Source organism: Mycteria americana, chromosome 8 (genome assembly GCF_035582795.1).
Source record: "Mycteria americana isolate JAX WOST 10 ecotype Jacksonville Zoo and Gardens chromosome 8, USCA_MyAme_1.0, whole genome shotgun sequence".
NCBI classification, from domain to species: Eukaryota; Metazoa; Chordata; class Aves; order Ciconiiformes; family Ciconiidae; genus Mycteria; species Mycteria americana.
The window spans coordinates 26,574,210-26,593,781 of NC_134372.1; the positions used below are offsets into that span (position 1 = coordinate 26,574,210).

General features: G+C 47.6%; 2 protein-coding genes across 4 annotated transcripts; one reads left to right on the forward strand and one right to left on the reverse strand.

Moving 5' to 3' along the window:
- Positions 1-14: 14 nt before the first annotated feature.
- COQ9 (coenzyme Q9) lies at positions 15-8,469 on the reverse strand. Its single transcript, XM_075510264.1, has 9 exons — positions 8,357-8,469; positions 7,140-7,311; positions 6,390-6,525; positions 5,889-6,031; positions 5,534-5,618; positions 4,238-4,342; positions 2,142-2,297; positions 1,671-1,724; positions 15-142 (listed from the first exon to the last, which is right to left on the reverse strand). Exons 1-9 carry the CDS (start codon positions 8,418-8,420, stop codon positions 107-109), a joined length of 951 nt encoding a protein of 316 aa, XP_075366379.1. The 5' UTR covers positions 8,421-8,469; the 3' UTR covers positions 15-106.
- CIAPIN1 (cytokine induced apoptosis inhibitor 1) lies at positions 8,435-16,721 on the forward strand. Of its 3 annotated transcripts, none has more exons than XM_075510267.1 (9): positions 8,435-8,507; positions 10,969-11,144; positions 11,455-11,607; positions 12,978-13,054; positions 13,330-13,498; positions 13,707-13,780; positions 14,112-14,227; positions 14,767-14,833; positions 15,428-16,721. In XM_075510267.1, exons 2-9 carry the CDS (start codon positions 10,988-10,990, stop codon positions 15,536-15,538), a joined length of 924 nt encoding a protein of 307 aa, XP_075366382.1. In that variant the 5' UTR covers positions 8,435-8,507; positions 10,969-10,987; the 3' UTR covers positions 15,539-16,721. The 3 variants fall into 3 exon arrangements, with proteins under 3 accessions (XP_075366382.1, XP_075366383.1, XP_075366380.1); XM_075510268.1 differs by having other exon boundaries at positions 8,458-8,523; positions 10,969-11,102; XM_075510265.1 differs by having other exon boundaries at positions 8,463-8,523.
- Positions 16,722-19,572: the final 2,851 nt, after the last annotated feature.

A 19,572-nucleotide genomic window follows, 5' to 3' on the forward strand; every position in this document is an offset into this window, starting at 1 on the left:
AAAAGAGTCCGTGCTAGGTTGCGGTGCGGTTTTATTGGTGCCGGGGAAGGGTCGGGCGCGGCCCGTTCTCGCTACTGCGCCGTCGGCAGCGCCCGCGGCTCCCTCCTCATCGGCGCTGGTTCAGCCCCGCCAGGTTCCTTATCTGTGGGGCAGAGGGAGAAAGGGGTTAAGTACTGCTGCTCCGGGGGGAGAGGCCGCGGTCCCCGAGACACAAAGGCCTTTGCCCAGCCCTGGAGGTTTCAGCGTCGCTGGGCAGCCAGTCTTGCCCCAGAAGAGGCCACGGGAGCAGGGGTGGAGAGGAGGCCTGTGTGCTTGGGAGCTGAGAGGCGGGGGTAAAAGGCACCATTCGTGGTCAGAGGACGAGGTGAAGGCAAAAGGGGTGGAGAAAGATCACCCTAGATCCAGCTACAGGCGTCCCTCTGACCTGAACCTGCTCTCTAGGTCAGTAGGTTTCAGCTTGGGTTTATTTCTGCGGCTGCACAGACCCCAACTGAATTTAAGCCTTTGAGGCATTCAGCTTGCTTGTCTGTTTTGCAGAGACCTGGAGAGCTCAACACACCTGTACAGCACCCTTAGATGTGGGAGGTCTGGACTGGTTGCTCCTAATAGTTAATGTACTGGGATGATTTTGCCCTAAAACCAGCTGGCTGCAACCCACCCCCCTTCAGAAGCAGCCTAGTTCCTCCTGTTCATATGCGCAGTGGATCTGCTGCATGGACAGACTAAACATCCAGTAATAGGAGACATCTCAGACCCAAACTGCAGGTATACAGTCTGCGGGAGAGCATCATGTTGACATACAAGAGCACAAACAGAGCACGGGGATTTCTCTAGTGGAGGATCCTCTTGGCATATGCAGGTGTGAAAGCAGAGAGAGGCTGAGAAATGGTAAAGATACAAAATTATTCCACCATAACTGCAGGGGGAAGGAGGTAGGAGAAATTCTTGAGAACTGCTTCATACAGTAAAAATGATTTCTAATTTATGTTCCAGCCTGTTTGTCTTGTACTGGTAAGTGCAAGGAAAATGTATTTCTGATAACAAGGAAATCACTTTGCTGCTAAGTGCAATGGGAGTTGTCCAAAAATAGAATCACAGGGAAGCCCTGAAACCCTTCAAAAATAATTCCTGTGTACACAAAGGATTGTTTCCTATCCCAGAGGAAGTGCAGCTCCCCCTGCATGGACACAAAGCAGTCCAGGATGCTACCAAGAAGTGAATGAATTCTTGGAAGGATACTGCAGTCAACTGAAACAGCTTGAGGAAGTCACCCTGCTGTGGCTCAGGGACAGGTGCCACCTCCTGTGTGTCCACGGGGGCATGGACCTTCCGTCAAGATCTCCAGTGCAGGGACTGGCAGAGGAAGAGATCTTGTGACAAGCGACACAGAACAGTTGTATTTATTCCAATCGCCTGTCTCTCATCCCTAAAGCTCACTCTGCAGCTTCAGACTTAATTTTTTATGCTCTATTACAAGTTCTTTCACCACAAAACAGTGAACTAACCCCAAACTTCCCAGAAAATCATCCTTACATATAGTTAAGTTATGAAAGACAATTCTTTTTCATGTTGTCCTCTAGATTTGGGAGGAAAAACATGCTGGCATTCTGCATGGAAAGGAACAGAAACAATTCTGCCCTTACAGCCCTGCTGGTTTCAGCATTACTTACAGTAACTGCAGCTCCCATCAGGCCCTGGACAACTGCTTCTCCAGTGGACTGTACCTAGGAGACACACGGAGAACACGACCTTTTGCTTTCTTCTGCAGTTACACTTGTGGCCACCCAAACACAGAGACGTAATGCACAACAAACATGTATTTGCTACAGAAAGGTGCTGACAGAAGCCAAGCACTACAGATGAATGATAGCCAGAGATAAGAAACACAGAAGAGATTTCCTGGGAATATATGTCTCCTAACCATCAGGCCAGTCTGACAAAGAGGGTGCCTACATGCCATTTTACTAGAGCATAGATAAGCATTTATTGATGTTGAACTAACAGTATTTATGCAATCACCCACCAGTACAAGGTGGTCTCTCAGCAGCCGTGTGGTCTGCATGACCGAAAAGCCAGGTCTATCTGTATATATATTTGGGGAGAAGGAGGATGCTGCATGTATACCTTGCCTGTAAGGTTACCTGATTAGCTGTATTGCCCATGTTCATGGCATCAGCTACTCTGTTTTCCAGGAATCGCCAAGTGTCCTCGAAGTCAGGGGATGAATCCTGCATCATCACCAGTTCAGTGGTGTTGTAGATGCCAGTGAGCACAGCTCGACGAGTGTACCAGTTAAACTGCAAGGGCATGAAATGAGAGAGAGAAAGATGTGGCCTGAATGCAGATCGAGAATGCAGCTCACGAAAGCAGACTGGAGAACAGCAAAGGAAAATCATATGCCGACAGCACATTCCTTCCCCACTTAAAGTGTGTAACTTGTCTCTGTGATGCAGTGGGCCACTAGCCAACACTGACATCTGACAGCACAGCTGCTCCTGTGGCACCAGACAGAGGTCACAAGTACGGTGTCTAAAACTGCTGAACAAAATCCTCACCTTCTGGTTGCAAGCAGGCACCTGCAGCAGACAGCAAGGAATTATCTCTTGCCCAGCTAGCCTGCATGCATGGTGCAAGAGTTCATCTTAGCTTTACAGACTGCTGGCGGGCAATGCAAAGCTCCGATTCTAGATCTGATTAGATGAGAAACGGCTACATTTAGTACTGAACTTGAGCTGCAGTTCGCACCAGATACGAGCACGAAGAAAGGGAACTAACAGAGGACAGAACTGTGCAAGACAGCACACAGAGATACACCTTTCCCAAATCCTATAATTGAAATACCAGTACTGCCTGCTGAATCACTAAATGCATCAGTACACTGCTGGCAGCAATGCTGTAGGATGAGTTACAATAGCTTACACTATACAAAGATGCACAAATAACTCAAACTCTTCAGTTTTTCCAGTTGCACTTGCACCACTGGCAGATGAAACATATAAACATTTTAAAAAATGAGTCTTCATTTGCTGCTATTACAGTGATTAAACTATTTGGGTACCTGGAAAAAATACTGGTTGTTCCATTCATAATTACAAAGCAACAGAGAAATGAAAACACTGGCCTTGATTTTGGCTCAAAAGCTTTACTGTCTGCAAACTTTGAGGAGGGGAGAAACATGAGGGATGTTGACACTTGCAGCTGGATCTCTCAGGTGCCTGAGACCAAACTGTTTATGTTGATTCTCCTCCTGCTCCAAAAAAAACCACCTGAAGGGTCTCTGAGGCATGGGCATACTCTACCTAGCTCCTGGCATTGTGAGGAGGGCTCCACTGTGAGTGACCTTAAACCCCTTTACTGGGAAAGAGGGAGGGAGCTCAGCATCACAGCTTCCCGAGAAAACTCTTGTAACTGATCAGAAGGTGCAAACAAAAGACAAACTTCAGAACCTCTCCTACTCTGTGTCAGTGAGGATACTTTAGTGCAGACATTGAATCCAACATGTTGATTTGACTTTCATAACCCGTAAGGGACTTGCAGTTTCTGATGCAACTACAGTCTTTCAGTTCTATTCTGAATTATTCCTTTAATTTTTCTGTAATCTTATTTATTTTTCACTGCAGTAGCTTCTCTTTTATACTCAGATAAAAGAAGCTTATTAAAGTAGTTTGTTAAAATGGTTCATTTAGCTTTTCTCATCTCTCCCTACATCTATATGAATGAAAGTAATTTATTAATAGCTTTAATTAAGGTTATAATTTTATTTTATTTCCTGCCAGGAAGATGAAAGCTTTAATAAGCTACTGGTATTTTTAGGTAGGTTCTTTAAAGGTTTTCAAGTCAAATCTGTAAATGCTGCTGCTGGTGGAAGAGACAGCTGCTTCAACACAGATGCTGCTCACTCACTGAATACTGGATCAACTACTTAGTCTCAAAATCTCAACAATTTTGTCTGTGTTTTCAAAAAAAAAAGAGCACTTAAAAAAGTCTAGGAAAGTAGGTCCTTTTAATTTGCACTAATCCCGTTGGCACTAATTTGTATTTAGTCCCATTGGCTCCTAAGTCTCTTTGGAAACTAGACTATAGTTTATAAGGACCCTTGGGTGCTTCTCAAAATGTTTTCCTCATTCAACAAATGGATCACTTCAAGAGAGATGTGGCCTGACACCTACTTCAACCCATCATTTTGCTGAAGTGCCAAGGGGTAGAACGAGCCAGTCTGCAAAGCACAAAGACTTACATCTGTGGACTGGTCTCCAGCATAGTGCCATATATCATCGATCATGCTGGTGAGGAGGTTGAGGCTGGAAGGGATGTTATGCGGGAGCAACAGGATGCTCAGAGCCTGCGAAGGAAATACACAGATAAATGGGAGAGTTGAAGAGAGAAGGACATAGCATTAAAGCAGACCAACAATGCTCTGCTCTGTTACCTTTTCCCTGTTGCTGTTGACTTGCCTCCAGCTCCCAGTGACAAGTCCTCCCAGATCTTTTCAGCTAGCATCAGTCTTTCCAAGCGGCAGGATTTGCGGGGAATGTACAGTGTGGCAGCCGCACTCAGGCCTCAGCCTGTACTGGAGCCCAAAGCTCCCCGCTCAGCTCAAACACCAGTGTGTTGTCTCTCCCTAGCTGCCTCTCCAGGCACGGAAACACAGCACAGGCTGAGCTGACTCACACTTGTGCTGTGCCCCTATGGGCAGGGAGTCAAATCTCTCATTTCTTTGAATTTGACTTTGAACTCAAAGCAGCTACCAAGGGCAGAACAGCCAGCCATAATGGCCCTACTGGGACCCTGCAGCCTTTGAACGTAATAACACAATGCCAGAAGAGTCACAAACCACCCACATCCTTCACAAGTTATGCTAATCTGGAACAAAAACATGAATCCTGTCTTCTCTCTCTGCAAGGAGCACTGGATTCAGCTGCCCAGAGGCCAGCAGTGATTCTGGACAACAGAGGCTGACTTTGCAGCAGTCTTTGCAGCCCAAGGTTGGGAACTCTGCTTGTTACTGAGGCCATAATTCAATTCCCTTCTCACCCTGGGAAGAAAGGTTTGAGACTTAAATCTGAATTTTGAAGCACAGAGCCCTCTCAGTTCACAGATCTATCCTCAGGTTGCCAAGGGTTTGTCATTCGCACACTAGGCAGGCAGTTTCTTGCAACAAAGCGGTAGTTCTGCATTTCCAGGCATCAGATGATACCGGTGCAACCAGAACAATGCTGCAAGGAGCCTGACTTGCAGTGACACTGCAAATAGGACTGAGCAGAGACACAGGTTATCCCCTGGGGATCCCAGATGGGTGGAGTGAATGATGGAGAGGTTTGCCTTTCCGGAACTGCAAGAAATAGTTGTTCTAAGGACACCTTTAACTGCCTTCTTCCAAGGGTGCTCTCCTGTTGAAGGGTATGAATCATTTGAAACCAGCAAGGGTTTCACTTACAACCTTGAACTACTCTGGCAGAGAGACTATGTTGAAGGCCACAGACTGTTTAAAATACACACAAAAAAAGAGACAATCTTGATATTCATTTTATACCTGGGGCCATTTCTCAATATATGGAATCAGCATCCTCAGTCTGGCTTCCACAGCATCTCTCAGGAATTGATCTGTAGGCTTCTTCCTGGGTGAGGAAAACAAAATATAAATATGAAGAACATCCAGTTAAACTCAATTCTGAACTTGAAAGGTCGATCTCTTGCCTGCCTCAGCAATAAATATGCAAAGTATTATGTATCCTTCATGCCTCTGGTCCAACTCTGTATCTGGGAAGGTGGTTTTATTTGGGTAAATTACTTTTTTTCCTTAGAGTATCTGTGTCCCAGGTGGCCTCTCTGTCTATCCAGTCCCCAAAGCCTGCCAAGGAAGATGTCTTTTCATACCCAATACTCACTCTGCTTCGCCCAGCTGCACTAACTTTTGTTCCTGCTCCAGCAGCTCAGACAGCTTGGTGTTGCACTGAGACACAAAGTGCAGGATCAGTTCACTGCCATCACTGTGAAACATCCCTGCGGCAGCAACAGAGAGACCCAGGGTCTGTAGGGAAGAAGGAAGAAGCACAGACTGGGTCATACACTGCTAAGCAGGATCCAGCTAGAAAATACGTTGTATTTATTTTGTGAACAAAGTTATATGAATTTAAACAAAGCAACGCTGCATTAAAAAGCTCTTTCTGTACATGCTTTTCCTTCTTTAGGATCACTACTCTACATTGTGCCTTAGTTTAACTCTGACAGGGTTATCCTGGAGTAGCTGGGACGCATTCCTGCCTGGTACCATTTACTGACTAGGGTGCATCACCCAAGAGTATGCGGGGAAGCATGCAGGCCTGGCTGTCTTTGGACTTCAGCTCCATCCAGTTTTCAACTGGTTCTTTGCTTCTCTCCCCACATACCTTGGCTCCCTCTGCAATGGCTTCTACAGTCCAGCCATGTTCAGGCACAAACTCCAGCGCTGCTGTGAGGATTCGAAGCTGCAGCTGCTCCTCGCTCTCATAGTCCTCAGACTCCTGGCCGCCCTGGCCAGTGTAACTATGAGAAGGTATTGTTAGAGTGAGGGGAATGCCACCATCAAACATCAGCAACCTGGACTCTGCCACTCACTCGCTGCCACCACTGCATGCAGGCACGCTTTGAGATCTGCTTACTTAGTTTAAATCTCACCTCCTCCTGTAAAATCCTTCCCTTTCCAGAAAAAGGATTCTTAACGAACCTTTGCCATGAGAGAAGAAAAGAAAAATATGGGAGGGCTCAATCTAGGTGCCTACCTGGAGGCCAATCAGCCTCAGATTCCCCCTCCTTTAAAAAAAAGCTGAACTATAAGCTTTTCCAATGGGAGCTTTCTAGTTATAGGCATATGGACAACATATTGTCCATATTTTGTGTAGATTTACACAAAAATCCAGAAGCGAAGGCTTGCACTTTGCAGACCACAGAGGTGGTCTTGAAAGCAAGTCCCATCCTGTCTCCATGGCAGACAGTGAAATTTGCACTGTCACAGCAAAACAGCTCTCCAGCTGCTGCAGTTTGAGGCTCCACTAACTCTAGATCTCATTGTCTCCAAGTTTCAGATGAGAGTTTCAGGAAAGCAAAGCCTTCTGATCCCGCTGTCAGCAGGACAGCACTAGAAGTAGCTAGTGAGTTACCTGGGGCGAGGGCCCTGAGGTTCCTGTTCAGGCTGGTGATCGGTTGGATGTGAACTGAACTGTTGCTGAGAGGAAGATGCCAACGGCTCCTTCTTCTGCTCATTGGAGACTCTCCTCAGCACGGCCGAGGCCTGGAGAGGACGCTGTGGTGGGGAGAGCTGGCACCTGACCACTAAAAGGGAAACCAAGAGAGTCAGATGTCTCCTTGCAACAAGAGGAAGCACAGAAAATTAAGGTGAAGCAGAGAGTTGTGGTAAACACAGCTGAAAAGAATAGAAATTTGTAGAGACAGTCTTTTTTTACACTCCCCAAAGTGCCCCTCTCAGCCAAGCTCACATTTACTTGATGAAAATAAAGTGAAAATGTTTTGTGAGGAAAAGAACTGCGCAGATGGCACGTACTGCAAATAGAAAGGAGTTTCCCAGTCTTGCACTGGAAACCAGGTACACAAACGTGCGCTCAGTCCCCTGTTGCATGCCCTCTCTCCTTTTCAGTCCCTGATGGAAGGAGAGGAGTTAGAGGGAGGCACTGACCCCTGAGCCTGGGGCAAGAGGCAAGTAATACACCTGAGAGCAAGCAGTCTTAACAGATACAACATGCTGACCACGATGTATATTTCTCAGATGACTGACAGGCAACACACCTTTCAATTACAGCTACTCTGTGAGAATTTTTAAATTAACTGCAGTTTAACTTTTTTTTAATAAGCTAGGGTTGCATGGCCCACACTTTAAAAAAAGACACCACCAAACGCATCCCCCCCAAACCCAGTCCCCCTCTGGTTCCCTCGCATGCCGCATGGGGCAGTTTCAGGGCCAGGGAGGTGTGAGGGGCTGGCCGGGCACCAGGCCTGCTGACGGAGTCTCCTCACACCAGGTCCTGCACAGCCTCCTTCACCCAGGCACTGCGCTCCATAAAGAGACCCTCGTGGGCCAGGCTGCGCCCCTCCAGCCTCCCAGCCTGCCCGGAGCCCGCAGCCACCGCCGTCAGGCAGGCCTCGACCCGGCTTCGGGGCCGGGGCCGGGGCCGGGGCCGGGGCCGGAGCCGGGGCCGGAGCCTGGGTCTGGAGCGGCCCCGCAGCCCCGTGCCGCCCCCTAGCGGCAGCCCGCCTCTGCCCTTCACCTCACCTTCCCCTGCCCCGCCCCGCCCACCGCGCGCACGGGCACGGGCACGGGCACGGGCACGCCCCCCCCCAGCTGCGTCCCCCGCCCCCTCACCCGCGCGGCCCCACCACAGCCGCCAACCCGCCCGCCGTAGGCTGCCCGCCGCTGCCGCCGCCATCTTAGAAGCGGGCAGAGCGCGATGACGCCTCGGGGGCGGGACGCGGCGGTGACGGCGTCAGACGGAGACGACGAGAAGTGAGCCAAGGTGGGCGCATCCGGAGGTGAGCAGGCCCGAGGCTGAGGTGTCTCTCTTCAGTGGTGGGGGGGCAGGCGGGCGGGCAGGCAGAGGGTGAGGAGCACCTCCCGCGTTGGCTGATACTCTGTTTTTTTTTCTTTAAAAAGGCTCTCTCGAGGCATCGTCTGAGGCGGGGGGTGGGAATTGCTGTGTGAAATTCCTTCACGTATCTTGTTCCTCGTCCCTGTAAACCGTTCTTGGCTCTGCGATTTAGAGGTTTATTCTGCCCTTTCTATATGAGGGGATGTATTTAAAATACTAATCTGCTGTAGGGCCAGTGTAGTTGTTGCCTGCAGCCTTGGATTGCGTCCTGGGCCGCTGAAAGCTGCCTGCTGTGCATCGCAAGGTACGGAGCGCTCAGGGGGCTCTAGTTTAAAGTTTTGACGTGCTATATGCGGTAGCTTTTTAATCTATTGAAGCTGGAAACCTCCAGTATTGTTTAAAGCACTTTTCTTGCCCTGTTTTGCGCAGTCCTGTTCCTCAAAGACTGTTAAATGTGTGTGAAATTAAGATAAGGTCCCTGCCCCCAGCCCGGTGTCTACTCCTGGACCCAGCCCTTGGGCCTCCTCCCTGGCACGGCACAAAGCAGCCTGATCCCAACCGGTGGGAATCCTCCTTGGTGTGATAGAGGAGAGTGCCTGCTCGCTGTCTTCACCGAGCCCTGGCCAGCCAAGCGCTCGGGTGGTTGAGCAAGCCAGGTCATTGTAGTCTAGAGCTGAAGGTATTTAAAAGGAAGATGGCTGGTACGCCAAAACTTTAATTTTAAATAAATTCCACCTCCTACTGGAAAATATAGAGGGAGGAAAATATTCCTCCCATCATCCCATCAAGAACTTGACTGTGTATGCTTTGATGGTAATTCCTAGCCTTTACATTGACTGAAGGCAGATGTAATGTCATGTTTTTGAGGACTACAGTAGCTTCCTACTTTTTTTAAGTTGCATCTCAAGGGATTGATGCAGGCTGCTGTTGCTGTTGATGTAGTTTGGGCTCTGACTGATCTTGAAAGGTCACAGCCTGCTATTCTGAGAGGAAGATGTGACTTTGGCTTTATTTTTTTTCCACATTAGCCTAACAGCTTATGTATCTTTTGAGGTTTTCAGCCTTCTTCCTGGGAAAGGTGACTTTTTAATGGGGTTAATAAATGTGTTTACTACTGTTGCTATCTGTTGTAGTTGCTTAGCTTGCATTGCATATGCATTCAAGGCCAACTGTGAGGTGCTATAACCTGTAGTGTACATCCAAGATCTTCCACTCCTTACCTGGTTGGCATTGTGGGCTGCGTTAGCACTAAGTCCTACCAGAGTAGCTCAGACAAGGTGCTGAGTTGTCCTGTTCTGAACTTGTTTGCAGTTTCCAGGAGAGAGAGGTCCAGGGCACATAGAGCCAGAGGAACAGCAGGTCAAAATCCACTCCACACCTGACTGCAGGCCACTGAGTTAAATTTGGTACAGCATATCCGTAAGCTATGTTTTCATGACAACATGGTGGCAATAAGGCATTATCCAGGATGCATAATGTAATGATTTCTGGTAAAGACCCTGCTTACAACAAGCTCTCCCGAAGCAAGTGTGTGGCTTGTAGCTAATTGAAGATACACTGAGCAGCTAGTGTGCTGAGTCACCAGTGCTCTCTGTTCTCTGTGGTCATGTTAAATTAGAAAGAAAATAGGTTTCCGTTAGATGAGTAGAGTGAAAGAGGCTAGGTAATTTGTTTCAGTAGCTGGTGCTGCTATGAGTACAGATGATAATGTGATACTATTATTCTGTAGTGCAGATTTTCTTCGGACTCTGTCAGGAATGCAATCTTTTATAAAATATTAGTGCAGACAGGTTTCTCAAAACTGTCACATCACTGCACATTCTGTTCCATTTCTCCCTCTGTGTAATTGCTCACCCAGCGCCACCAATGACAAGAGTTGAAAGAGCCTCAATCTGGAATGCTGGGAATGCTGAAAGTTACCTTTTTTTTTTTTTTTCCCCTTCCATGTACTGTGGAAGCAAACTCCGCTAGTTCATGTCCTTAGTAGGAGAGACAAGGCAGTGTTTAATGTCAAATAGTTGTCATTAGTCTGGAAATCCAGAAATCCTGTGTATGTCTTTATTCAAATCTTTAGGGAAAGCAGGTAAGTTTGTTTTGTTTTCTTTTATTTTTTCTTAAGCATGGCTTGCAGCCTCCCTGCAAAACTAGTTTCTGAGCTGGCGAGAAACTGAATTATACCCTTAAGTGTAGCTATTTCTTAATTTCATGTCAACGCCTAGCTTGTGGGAACTCTGTACTGCCTGTTTCCAGAAAATAATCCCTGTTTATTAAAACAAGATGATGCTCTGTGATTAAGTCACAGTCCACAGAGGTTCATGCTGTGCTAGGCACTTACCCTTCTTCTCTGTCTCCCCCCTCCCCAACCCGTTCCTCTCTCTGCTGCTGTCAGGTTTGCTGCTGCTGCCGAAATGGGGGAGTATGGAGTCGCGCCAGGCCAGCGTGTGGCCATCGTCTGGGACAGCTCCTCACCGGTTGAAGCTCTGAAGGATTTGGTGGATAGAATTCAGGCGCTGGTGGGAGCTGGTAATCGTGTCTCTGTGGAAAACATTAACCAACTGTCTCACTGTAAGAATGAGCTTAATTTTTCACTGTTTTGTTTAAAGGGAGAGGGTGCTTCTGTTGTGTGAGCTGACATCTTCCTTGGTTTATAAGTCGGCATTCAGAACAACAATAGCACCTACTGCTAACTCTTACCACTGGTAGTAGAGCAAAGAAAGTTATATACTCTGGTCATGTTTCCTATGACTGGTGTCTTTAATCAGTTACTGCTGTTGTACACAAGCATGAGAGATGAGGAGGGAGGTGGAACTGATGTATTAAGCAAAGCTGTGTGTATATATGTCTACAATTGTACCATCTTCCTCTTTCTTTTCAGCGGCTCACAGGGAGTCCAGTTTTGATGTAATTCTCTCTGGTGTGGTACCAGGCAGTACAGCACAGCACAGTGCGGAGGTACTGGCAGAAATAGCTCGGATACTTAAGCCAGGGGGCCGTGTCCTCCTGAAAGAACCAGTGGTTACAGAATCAGGTGAGAGAATCTGCATCAGCCTTGCTTTCATGGCAACGTAGCAATTCTTGTGAGGATTAGGCTGAAATGGAAAGGACAGGAACCCTGACTGACATTCAGAGATTTTCTTTCTCTTGACACAGTAACCTCAATTGCAAGGTTTTTCTCCTGTGTTTCAGCTGGTAGCCATCAGAGATGTTTGCAATCACTCTCCTATCAAAAGTGCTGGATAGGCTTGTTCCTAAACTACGTTGAAAAGCTCAGTGGACACTGGTCTTCTCCTAGGGCATGTAATGTTAAATAGTTGCAGATGTTGTGTTTCTGAGGAGCTTCTGAAGTGATTTTAAAAACAGGTGACAAATGCCAAGAGAAGCTGTCCCAGAAGCCAGCTGAGAAACAGTTATCCAGAAAAGGTAGAAGTGTTTGGGCTAAGTTTTAAGAGTAAAGCCAGAGCACCTGCCATGGTACAGCTGGCAGAACACACAAGGAGGTGAACACAAGATTATTCTCTGTCTTATACTTGACCTACATTCAAACCTTGCTGGCATAGGGAGCTGGTTCAGGATGGAATTGGGAAATAATACACCACCTGGTAAGAACAGAAGTATCTGTGCTGATGGTGTTTCTCTTGGCACAATCTACAGTGCTGAAAATGGTGATGTAAGTGACAGCAGAAATGCCTTCTTCACGTTCAGAAGATTTGCCAATGCTTTGAAGCTGGCAGTGGCTCTGTGGTGCAGGGGGTAACAGTTCTGGGACAGAAGAAAGAACATGTAAGGTCCGGAGTAGATGAGGGTTGTTTTTTTTTTTCCAAAGTCACATCTGACAGGCTGGAATTCGGTGGACTTGGAATAAAGTTCAAGTGGGACTAGTGAGAGAGGGTGAGTGGATTCTGTTTAGCACAATCCTGTGCCCAAGTGAAGAAGCCTGTAATGAGTTTTTGATTAAACAGTGATTGTAATAGCTTTTGCCTACGAGAACAAGGCTCTTGAATGTTATGTTTCTGAATGTAATTTTCATTTAGGAGTCCATGTTTTGAAAACTTCATGAGTTGTTCACTTTAATATGTGAAAATGTTTTGGGGGATTTTGTTGTTTGGGTTTTGGGGTGGTTTTTTTTCCCTTTTTTTGGTGGGTGTAAATTGGGTTGAGGAAGGTTTTGGCATATATAGAAAAGATCTGGAACAGTTTTGTGACCCCAGGCTGTTATTTTAATGAACAAGCTGCTTATACTCTTTCTGGTTTGTTCCTGCTGTCAACTAGAAAGGGCCTAATTTTAAAGCAGAGTTTTGGCTTGAGTATTTCCTTCTAAAGCTCTTGCTCTTCCAGGTTTCTCAGTGACCTCTCTTCTTGCTCTTCCCTCCTCCTACTTCCTGCTTTTGTGTCTTCCAGGAAAGAACAGCACAATCAAGACAGCAGCGAAACTCCCGACAGCTCTGACTCTCTCTGGGTTGGTGGAAGTGAAGGAGGTATGTATGTACTAACCGCTTCCAGAAACTCTCTCGTGCAGTTACATTGAAATGTAGATGGCGATTCCTGGGGACTTGCTGGGTGACAAGGTTTTTAGCTGCTCTGGTTTACTGTAAATGTGCATGGACACTGCCTGCCACAAACTGTAGTTACTGCAAAGGTAGTGTTTTTCTGTAGGATTGAAAATACTGATTGTCTGTGTTCACTGGAAAGCTGGACTGGGTGCTGAAATAAGGGGCTTTGCATGAGGTTAACCTAGTATCTTACATTGCAGCTGCAAAAGGAAGCATTGACCCCAGAGGAGGCCCAGTCGGTCCGAGAGCATTTGGGTTACCAAGGCAATGACCTTCTCATTGTTCAGATAGAAGGCAGGAAGCCCAGTTTCGAAGTGGGATCTTCAAGTCAGCTCAAACTTTCCTTTGCCAAGAAACCCGGTCCTTCGGGTAAGGAGTGGTGTGTGCTAAATGTCTGGATTCCCTGCCTCTTGGGTGACAAGCATCCCTTCGAATAGAGCAACAGCTCCGAGGCAGGGAGTACTACAGTAAAAACCTGTGAAGTGGGGCTTTCCAAAGCTGTTTGAACTCTGTTTGTTGGGAGTAGATGGGGCAAAGGCTGGAGTAACTACTATTTCTTCCTTTGTTCTGGCTCCAGGAAAACCCTCTGTGGACCCAGCCACTGCCAAGCTGTGGACACTCTCTGCCAATGATATGAATGATGAAGAGATGGTATCTGGTCTTGTTTGTGAGGCTTTGCTGTTGTTCCTTCTCTCTCCTCTTCTTTCCTATTCTAAATAGTTTCAGTCATGCCTCTTGGGAAGCTTTACAACTTAAGAGGTAGAAAAGTATCCCCAGGGCAAAATATCTCATCTGCTATGTGAGGTCTTGAGAGCCCAGAGGTGTGGTGAGGGCGGAGAGGAGACATGGATTAGAGGGCCCAGCTGCAGCACTTTAATGCTAGTGCTACAGATAGCACCATTTCTTTGAACATAACACAGCAATGTCATTCCCTGCTGACAAATCAGTTTCCTGCATCTTATTTTCCATGGCATGTTTTCAGGATCTTTTGGACTCTGATGAGCTGTTGGATTCAGAGGATTTGAGAAAGCCAGATCCGTCATCCCTCAGAGCTCCATCCTGCAAAGAAATGGGCAAAAAGAAAGCCTGCAAGAACTGGTCAGTACTGGGATTAGCATGTCGGTGAACCTTTTAACTGTAACTTTAAACCCTTAGAGTTGGATGGATTTTAAAAAGATTGTAGACACTTTGCTGTTTTTCAGAGCATAGTTCTCTTGGTTCGTGTCCTTTCTTATCTTAACTATTTGACTGTAAATCCAAATACAATGAGAATTGACTAGGCACACCAAAACTGCTACAAATTACCACACTGATACAATCAACAGTCTTTTTGAAGGTGGCTACAGTTTGTCCAGCCTTGACTAAAACCCTGGTTTCTCAGATTTCAAGGAGAAATAGCACACATAGCAAGTGATGTAGCATCATTTCCCACTCAGTTTAAACTTGAGGAGTGTGTTTCAACACTTGTTACACAAACCATGGTGTTGAAGAAAAAAGTGAAGAGTGTGAGAGTCCTAGAGTCAGCTGTGTTGTGTGACAGAGCGAGGGCTGTTGTGTGTGAGTAGGGCTGGAACAAGTGTTGGTGACTCACAACCTTTAAGCAGAAAGATGCAGGTGACTTCTTTATTTTTCTACAGCACATGTGGTCTGGCTGAAGAGCTGGAACAGGAGAAGAGCTCACAGCCCAAATCTGCCTGTGGAAATGTAAATAGCTATTTTTGTTTCTATACTGTGGTTTGCAATACATTATTTGTGTCTAAGAACTGTGTTGTCTCGTGAATGCTCCCTAAGCTGACTTACTGCTTCCAAACAGTGCTTGTGCAGCTTCTGCAGAGCTTCAGCCTGTTGCCCTGTGCCGACATGCTCCATACCAGTGCGTGCTGTCTGTTCCAGCGCAAGTAGGAGTATCTGCCGCCCCTGTAGGAGTCAGAGTGAACAGCAAACCCTTACCTCCCTGCTTATGTGCTAACTAGTGATCTGCTCGGGGAAGATCACCTTGTGTGGAAGCACAGGGGGACCTGGTTGTGGTTAGGGGGCTACCCAAGCCCAGCATGCAGCCATGCCCAAGCACACTGGCTGAGGTGGAAACTCATTTCTTCCATGTGAGCACAGTGCCCTGCACACCTCTACTAACCACGCTAACCAGACATGTGTTGAGAGGGGGTAGAAGGGAAGCGGTTTCTGTGCTGATACATGCTGAGGAGCATGTAATCTCTTAAGCTGGAAAACATGTGTCGCAGGGGGAGAGAACTGAAAGTTGCCCCTGATTACAGAAGGTGCTTTTCTTTCTCTTGCCAGTGCTACCTGGGGGATGCGTTCCGGTGTGCTAGCTGCCCTTACCTGGGGATGCCTGCCTTCAAGCCCGGGGAGAAGATTCTCCTGAAAGAGAACCAGCTGCATGATGCCTAACAAAGACATCTCTGGATATCCTGCGAAGGACTCCTCTGCTTTTCCATCAGTATGAGGTTCTTCCTGCAGTCCTCCTCAGCCTCTCAAACTCATGCTTGCCAGCCAGTGCTCCTTGTGGGGAGGGACACTGTGGGCACTGACACTGCTGTGAGCTCATCACTTGTAATCAGCCTTGGGCTACCTGATAATCTTTGGTGACAAGTGGTCTTGTGTATTAGACTTGATGTTATGCCTTGTTTTAGCTGGCTTGACTTGATACTGGGATGCTGGCCATCACAGCATGTCCCACCAGCAGAGGGAAGTAGAATCAAGTGTCAGGTTGACCTCACGTGCTTGTGGCAGGACCTGTACTTCCCCATGCCCATGTCGTACAGCTCTAATTTGCCCTGATTTTCCCTGATGAATCAGCAGCTCTGGCTGAGCTCTCAAGGTGACATTGGGCTCCTGCTGTCTCTGAAATTTGAACCTGCAGTTCCTTATCACGTGAAGGTGGCTCAGCAGCTCCTGTTGCAAGTCAGGAGCAGTGAGTACACTTAGCAGTATGTACTCTTAGCAGCGTACATGAACTCTGTGGTAGTGGAACTAGCAGGCATGATGAATTTCCAAGTGTTTTGGGAGCCTGCTGATGATATCCCTGACCTATTTTCATCAAAATGACAAAGATTCAGTCCCACTGAGAAAAATTCTGCCCTTAAGGCAGGGAGCAAATTAAACAAGATCTGTCTTGTCCTCCCACACCTTTCTGTCCATTATGAACTGATAACACAAGGGCAATCTGAGACTGTTGCCTCTCTTGGTGGTTACCAAGTGAGTTACCTGCAGTGTCCAATAAGTAAGAACATAGCAATAACTTAATTTCTAGATGATCTGTGGTCACCATCTGGTCCCACTCCACGAGATACTGACTACTCTTTGTTTATTTGCGTAATTACTGCTAGTGAAGCATCTGCGCAGATGCGGGATGAGGGAGCTGTTCATGTTCTGTGCCAGGGTTGCTTCTCACCTAGGGAGGGAGAGGAGGAAAACCCAAAGCCAGTGCATCAATGGGGATTGCTTTGTTTAGAGCTCTTGCTCTACAGGATGTGACTGCTTGTTGTTGTGCTACCCGAGTTACACAGTAAACTCACGGAGAGAGCTGGGATGAAAGGCTGTTCTGTTCTTGAAATAAAGTGACCAATAGTAAAGCGTTTAAGACTGGTATTAGTGCCATTCTAAGCGTGTCGCTCCTTTTACTCAGCCTCTCGGTGATTTCTGGAACCATTTAAATGTTGGGTTGCATCTTGGAGTCCTCCATAAATTGTTCCACTGAAAACATGACTCAAATATGTGATGCCCACTGGAAAGGACAGAATCAAGCTGCCTAGATTTACTTTTTTTATTCAGTCTAGATTTCAGAAAGAGGCTTTCTCCTGGTTGACCAAGGCAGCTTGCAGGGAGAGAAGGGAGGGAGTCCTTGAGGTGTCCAAAGCACCCTGTGTGGATCAAGGGGCAGGTGCTGTGGTGTGAGCTGTGTAGTACTCGGTACTTACCTGGGAGCCAGAGGGGAATATGAGGGACTGGCGGCAACAGAGACCTCCAAGATCTTGTATGTAGAGGGACGGCTGCCCTCCAGCGAGAGCACGGCTTTCCCAGACCCCTTCCTCGAGCTCCTCCTCTGATCTGATACAGAGTCCCTGCTTCTGTCATCAGCGAGAACAACTCCCAAGGAGACACAAATCTTGTGATAAACCTCCTGTCCAACAAACCTGTTAGCACTCCCATCTTGTGATCTAAGGAAATGGATAAAAGCCTCTGCACATCTATGACCTTTTGGGGTTTTATTGCCTTTTTTTAAGCCTAACTGGTAGCGGAAGATCAGATCTATGCATGTCTCCATGTGAAAAGTCCCTAATAAAGGCAGCCCTTAACCTGAACTCTGCTTTCCTTTCAGGAGTAAATAAGAGAAGAGAGGGAGGAGGCAGCAGCAGAAGCTTTTGTTTTACAGTGATTCACTGAACTGGCATTTAAACAAGCTGGAAACACTTTCAAATACTGCTGAGTTCAGTTAATGATGGTTAAGGCTGTATAATCTCATTCTCTTTAAATAGTGTTACTCACTCTTGCCGTGAGAGGCCCTCAAAGGGTGACAGTTTTGGCAGTGGAGCATCAGCTGGGTGGGAATATGCTCCTAATGGACTGCTTGTGAGGAGTATTTATCCTTTTAGCCCCCTTCCCTTGTCTGCTACAGCCTCCAGCCATCCTGCCTGCCCTCTCCTCCTCCTTCTACCCCCAGTCCTTATGTCTGGCCATCCACCCTGCACCTGGGAGGGTTGCACTTGTCCCTAGGAGATGAGCAAGCTGAGGCTGTGCCTAGAATAGAATAGAATATTTCAGTTGGAAGGGACCTACAGTGATCATCTGGTCCAACTGCCTGACCAACTCAGGCTGACCAAAAGTTAAAGCATGTTATTAAAGGCATTGTCCAAGTGCCTCTTTAACACTGACAGGCTTGGGGCATCGATCCACCTCTCCAGGAAACCTGTTCCAGGGTTTGACCACCCTCTCGGTAAATAAATGCTTCCTAAAGTCCAGTCTAAACCTCCCCTGGTGCAGCTTTGAACCATTCCTGTGCGTCCTATCACTGGATCCCAGGGAGAAGAGATCAGCACCTCCCTTCCTTGCAGCTGGGATGGTGGGAACAGGGCTAAAAGGACAAACTGAAGGAGGATTAACTGAACTCATCAGATGTGGTTCAGGTCCTGATGTGCTGTTGAGCCAGTTCTGTGACAAGGCAATTCTACAGGAGTCTCCAGCAGACACTTTAAACATGCCCTGCAGCAGAGTTAAGTCACTGTAGCTTCAGCCATTTTCAGTGAAGCTTCTCTGATTTTTCTCCCAGTAGCTGACCTGTTCCCATGTTCCTCTGAACTCCTTGCTCCAGGCAGCTGAAGCCACCCTCTCTCCAAGTGACCCGGGTTGGACACACAGCTCCAGGTACGGCCCATGGGGAGTGCAGGACTGACCTGCATGCTCGCATCTCAAACAAGGCTGCTGAGAGCAGAAAGGACTAAAAATCACACTGCTCTGTGGCAGAGTGAGCTGTGCAGCCATGTGTGCGCTGGAACGGGGCCTCTGAGCGCCTGCTGCCTTAGGCCAGACCCCTGAGACCTTACTGGATCTGGCCATTGTTTCTTTTCCATCGTTCTAGTTGTGGACTTGCTCCTATGTCCTGCCATGCACTTTTTCTTGTGAGATCTTTTACTCTTTGTGTGATGGTTTTGAAGCATAGTTGATGTGGTTTTATTTCTTTTGGGGGATTGAATAATCCATCACCTTCTGAAAGTGTCCCCTCTGCACCACTGCCTCAGGGAGTGTTTTACGGCACTGCAAGCAAACAGGGATGCAAGGGATGGGCACTGCAAAGACGAGCATCTGCTAATCCCCTTCTTGGTGCCTGTAAGTCACATCCATCTTCCCTCAGTGGCTCATTGGCAGCCTCACCCTCCCCATTGTTCATCCCCCAAGCCAGGGGCTGGGGCAGCCTGGGGGATCCCACCCACATCAGGACAGGATTTGGGGCTGCGACATCTAGACAAGAGGGGCCAAGAGCATGGGATTCGGTCCAGGACTGTCACCATAGGAATTCCCTCACCTCACCTCTTCCTGTTTCCACTTGTGCAGCACAAAGAAGACAGACGTGGGGTTTTTTCCAGCTGCAGAAGCACAGAAAGCCATCCAACATGATGAATGCGGGTCCCAAGTGCAACTGGGTCATAAGTGGGAGGAGTTACAGGGGACCGGGAGAGGCCTTGGTACAGGGGGGGTGGATGTGCCTCTCCTACCCAGTTTGCTCTGGATAGGCTGTTTCCAGCCATGTCCAAAGCTTTTTTTGCCAGCTTTTCTGCTCCACTGCCTCCCTCCAGCAGCTGCGCCTGCTCAGGATTGCCTGGTCGTGATCCTGCCAGCTCTGCAGACCCCAGCAAAGCCCTTCACTGTCAGCTTCTCCTCCCAGTACCACTGGAACCGGTCCTGGTGAGCATTGTCTTGGGGACCTA